General features: G+C 44.7%; 1 protein-coding gene across 2 annotated transcripts; it reads left to right on the plus strand.

Moving 5' to 3' along the window:
* The first annotated feature begins 260 nt into the window (after positions 1-260).
* Positions 261-3,650, plus strand: LOC147898271 (pentatricopeptide repeat-containing protein At5g27110-like). 2 transcript variants are annotated; one of them, XM_087379794.1, is made up of 3 exons: positions 261-545; positions 702-763; positions 856-3,650. In XM_087379794.1, the coding sequence occupies exon 3, from the start codon at positions 867-869 to the stop codon at positions 3,486-3,488; it is 2,622 nt and encodes an 873-aa protein (XP_087235920.1). In that variant the 5' UTR covers positions 261-545; positions 702-763; positions 856-866; the 3' UTR covers positions 3,489-3,650. The 2 variants fall into 2 exon arrangements, with proteins under 2 accessions (XP_087235920.1, XP_087235921.1); XM_087379795.1 differs by having other exon boundaries at positions 261-763.
* Positions 3,651-5,164: the final 1,514 nt, after the last annotated feature.

The raw sequence follows: 5,164 nt of genomic DNA on the forward strand, positions 1-5,164 counted from the left end.
ATAGTGATTATTTGTACTTCTGCGGCCTCTTACAATGTCGGGTGCTCATTTCCATTCAAAAACAGGGCACAAATCTTTTGTGTTCATGTCAAGGGAGGTCCCTCGTATTGGGCCAAGTAGAGGACGGCATCCCTTCACACGATCTTGTGAACCTGACAAGTAAGACGGCATCCCGTCACACGACTTTTTGCACCTGACAACCTTGGCAAGTGACTTAACCATGGCTAACAAACAACCATGTGAGTGTTGTTGAACTGCAATCAGGCCGATGATCGACCAAATGGCAAGTTCAGAAGCTCCGCTCGCAGCTTTCCTTGGATCCTCAATCATGATGACAAGAGATGGCGTAGATCCCTCTCATACGTCTCATTGGACATCACCCAAAAGATTTAGCTTCATCGTCGTCGCTCAGATGCCTTGCCCTGGGTCTTTTCGTAGTCGCTATCCTCACTTCCACTGGTTGGCAGCTCATCTGCACAGCCAATCACGGCCTCTCTCTCCAATGGCTGTCAGTGGCGCGGTGGTGGAGGAACGTCCCTGTTCAGGTACTGATCTTCCTCTAATATATTCTCCCAGCTAAGATATCTTTTCGTCTTTACATGGGTATATGTAGTTATAAACTGGATAAGAAGGGCTGTTCTTATTCTTACCGATTGGGGGCAAAAGTTATTTTCTGGCGACTTTTCGGTAAAACTTCGCAGGTAGGTCAGGGACCTTATCGAAGGAGTACCTCACGGATCACCCCCAGTACCGAGAGAGCAGAGTAAGCTTGCGACAAGTCTGCACTGAATGATTTGCACAGGTATAGCTGTAGATTGGCTACTCTGACGAGTCTCTGCTGAACCTGAACAACAGACAAACCAAAGATGTTCAGGTTTCAGCATAAGATTACCAAGGGGTCGATATGGATAGACGACAATCCAGGTTGTGTTGAAGACATGCAAAAGAAAAATCCCAAATCATTCACTAGTCAGACCCAAGACCGTAGCTTAGTGGATGAGTGTGGCAAGGCCCGCTTCAGGCCTGGACTAAATATGATTGCATCTAATGCTGAAGAACTGCACGAGAAGAGTGGCTGGGAAACGATCAGCTTAGAGGAGGAGCTCACGTCTATGGAACAGATGCCCCAGCTGCCTTCAGTTCAGAATCTTACATGCATCTTGCATAAGTGCAGAACAAAGAAAAATCTAGCGTTTACAAAACGCTTGTATGCCTACATGTGCAAAATTGGGCTGGAAGATCATAGATTTCTTGGGAATTACCTCGTCCCAATGTTGGTACAAGTTGGAAGCATGTGCGATGCTCAGCATGTGTTTGACAAGTTGGTTGATCGGAATGTATATTCTTGGACTTCTCTTATAAGTGGTTATATTGAATGTGGGGATTCAAAGTATGCTCTCAACCTCTACCAGAGAATGCAAGAGGGTTCTGTATACCCTAGCAAGTATACCTTTGTGGCCATACTGAAGGCTTGTGTTAGGCTGAATGATGCAGAAAGAGGCCGAGAAATACACACTGAGGTAGCCAGGAAGGGGCTGGAAAGAGATCTGTTTGTTGGCAGCATCTTGGTGGATATGTATGCCAAGTGTTGGTTGCTTGCAGAAGCAAGGGAAGCGCTTGACAAGCTGCCAGTTCGAAACGAGGTCTCGTGGAATGCACTTATGGCAGGATATGCCGAGCAGGGGCATGGTGAGGAAGCGCTGAAGTGTTTTGAACAGATGAAATTCGAGGGTCTCTCTCCAGATGCTATCACATATGTTTGCAGCTTGAAAGCTTGTGGCAGCATAGGAGCCATAGACAAGGGCCAAGAAATACATGCTGAGATTTCCAGAAAGGGGCTGGAAAGAGATCTTGTTGTTGGCAGCACCTTGGTGGATATGTATGCCAAATGCTGCTCACTTGTAGAAGCATGGGAAGCTTTTGACAAGCTGCCAGTTCGAAATGAGGTCTCATGGAATGTACTAATTGCAGGATATGCCAAGCATGGGCTCGGTGAGGAAGCACTGTACTGTCTTGAACAGATGCAGCTGGAGGGTCTCTCTCCAGATGCTGTCACATTGGTTTCTAGTTTGAAAGCTTGTGGCAGCATAGGAGCCATAGACAAGGGCCGAGGAATACACACTGAGATAGTCAGAAAGGGGCTGGAAAGAGATCTTGGTGTTGGCAACACATTGGTGGATATATATGCCAAATGTGGCTTGCTTGCAGAAGCACTGGAAGCGTTTCGGAAGCTGCCATTTCGAGACATAGTCTCGTGGACTGCACTAATGTCAGGATATGTTGACCATGGATTTGGTGAGGAGGCACTCAACTGTCTTGAACAAATGCAACTGAACGGTCTCTGTCCAAATGCTGTTACATTCATTTGCAGCTTGAAAGCTTGTGGCAGCATAGGAGCCATAGACAAGGGCCGAGAAATACATGTTGAGATTGCCAGAAAGGGGCTGGAAAGACATCTTGTTGGCAATACATTAGTGGATATGTATGCCAAATGTGGGTCGATTGCTGAAGCACGGGAAGCATTTGACAAGCTGCCAGTTCAAGATGAAGTCTCATGGAACACACTTATGGCAGGATATGCCGAGCAGGGGCTTGGTGATGAAGCCATAAACTGTTTCGAGCAGATGAAACAGGAGGGCCTCTCTCCAGATGCTGTCACATTTGTTTGCAGCTTGAAAGCTTGTGGCAGCATAGGAGCCATAGACAAAGGCCGAGAAATATATACGGAGATCTCCAGAAAAGGACTGGAAAGAGATCTTTCTCTTGGCAACACATTGGTGGATATGTATGCCAAAAGTGGCTTGTTTGTAGAAGCACGAGAAGTGTTTGACAAGCTGCCAGCTCGAAACCTTGTCTCGTGGACGGCACTTATTGCAGGGTATGCACAACAAGGAGAAAGTGAAGTTGTTTTCCATATGCTTGAGAGAATGAGGCGGGAAGGGATAATGCCAAACGGGGTCACATTCTCTATTGTTCTTACTTTATGCAGTCACTCGGGTCTAGTGGATAAGGGCCAGAAGTACTTCGAGATGATTAGCAAGGACTATGGCATCACTCCAACTATGGAGCACTACATTGTCATGGTGGATCTGCTTGGCCGAGCAGGCCACTTAGATGAAGCAGTAGCGATGGTGATGAAGATGCCTTTCCAACCCAATCTTGTGGTGTGGCATACGGTGTTGGGTGCTTGTCGAAAGTGGGGTAACGTGGAGCTTGGAAGACTGGCATTTGAACATGCAGTTCAATTGGATGAGAAGGCTGCTGCATCTTACGTCTTGATGTCTAACATATCTGCAGATGCTCACATGCATGAGGAAGAGAAGGAGATTGAGGCTATGAGAGTTAAAAAACAAGCATGGAAAAAGACAGAACAGACTTGTTGGACTGACAATATTAGGGATAGTGTGCATTCTCTTTTGGTGGAGGATACAAGTCATTCCCAAAGTAAAAATACATGTGCAGAGCTAGAAATTTTCCCCTCAAAATGAGAAGGAAGGATGTGTCCCAGATTTGCATTAGGTGTCATGGGAAGCATCTGTTGATGCAAAGAGAGATGGGTTATGTCCCAGATTTGCACCGGGTGTCTTGATACATATTTGTTGTCACTAATAAAGATAAGCATGTGGGTACAGTGAGAAGCTCACTATTGCATATTTACACCCAGGGGGACACCCAAATGTGTTGTCAAGGATTTTCGGGTTTGTAATGACTTTCATGCTGCGGTCACTGCACTGATATCAAAGATAGACCAGCAAACTATTTTTGTCAGAGATGCAAAACGCTTTCATGTCTTCAATGAAGGAAAGTGTGCTTGTGGGGACTATTGGTGACTGTAGTGCACCTACAATAGCTAGTGTTCCTCTGTCCCTTGGAAGAGCGAAGTATTTGAAATGTATGAGCTTGGCACTTTCCTAGGTCCATGTTTTAGACTGAGACACTTTACCACCATCCATTTGAAAGGACCTTGCCCATCCATGTGAAAGGAAGTCTTCTTTCAAGGCTTCATTGGGCTGGTTGGTCTTAACTCCATTTTCTATGGGTTTCTTGAATGTGTCTTTGATTTAATTGCAGTGGAGAAAGGCCCTCCGTTATGCCCTTTTGCTTGCTGGTCAAAGCACACACATCCTTTTTGTTCTAATAGACAATGATCTATGGTTATGCCCGTATTTTCAATCATGAATGTGGTTGGGGTTATACTTTTCTTTGGTCCTTCCTTGGAAAGATCGATGATACTATACATACTCATCACTAGCCTCTTTCATATCTAGAAAATCCATTCCGTTCTTTGTTTCATCCGTGTGATGAATCGACTCAGATTGTTTAATTTGGAACTTAGTAAGTTTGAAGTAATGGAAGAATCAAGAGAACATAAGATGTTTTATCTTCACAAGCAATACTGAGAGTGCCATGAGTAGTATTGAAAGATGGAATACTTGCGTAGTGGCCAAACCCAATGAGCAACATTCACAAAAGAGGATGAGTTTTTGCTTGCATTCCTTTTCCTTCCATGTTTCTTTTTCACCTACCATCTTGGAAATGAGGGTAAGAGATAAGAGTAGCAAAAAGATATATATAGATAGATAGAGAGAGAGAGGGAGAGAGAGAGAGAGAGAGAGAGAGAGAGAGGATGAAATGTTGTAGGGAGTGTATAGGGGAATCAGGTGAATTCACTTGGGATGAAATCATGGGAGAGATGCTGAAGGATGGAGACACATAATCATGTGGAGAAGAAGGGAAATTGTGTGTGTGTGTGTGTGTGTGTGAGAGAGAGAGAGAGAGAGAGAGAGAGAGAGAGAGAGGTTGGGAAGGGCTTGTGCATAAAGGAGAGCCCTTACTCTTGTCATTGAGAACAAACATGTGAATTTCTTTTTTGCCTTGATGAGTCTTGCTCAAAAAATGGAAAAGAGTTACTTAGAGATCGACATTTGTTCAAAGGTGAATCCAAAGTCATCCAAAAGTTGCTCACCCAACTTGAGTCCTTGCAACAGACAAATTGAAGCTTCCATATTTTTCAGCACGACCTCACAGAGGGCTTATCTCTTAGGATCACAAACTCGACTCAGATTTTAGGAAAGCATTAAGAGGTCTTCAACATTACATGTCTCGCTCCAGGCTCATTATGCACATGCTATATCATGGTGGACTTCACACCATGAAAAGGTAT

The sequence above is a fragment of the Dipteris shenzhenensis genome, chromosome 9 (assembly GCF_047967505.1).
Source record: "Dipteris shenzhenensis isolate YYH24624 ecotype China chromosome 9, Dip_SZ_1.0, whole genome shotgun sequence".
Lineage (NCBI taxonomy): Eukaryota > Viridiplantae > Streptophyta > Polypodiopsida > Gleicheniales > Dipteridaceae > Dipteris > Dipteris shenzhenensis.

Bases quoted from the DNA above. Each gene is read 5' to 3' on its own strand.
- LOC147898271 (XM_087379795.1), top strand. From the start codon at position 867: ATGTTCAGGTTTCAGCATAAGATTACCAAGGGGTCGATATGGATAGAC.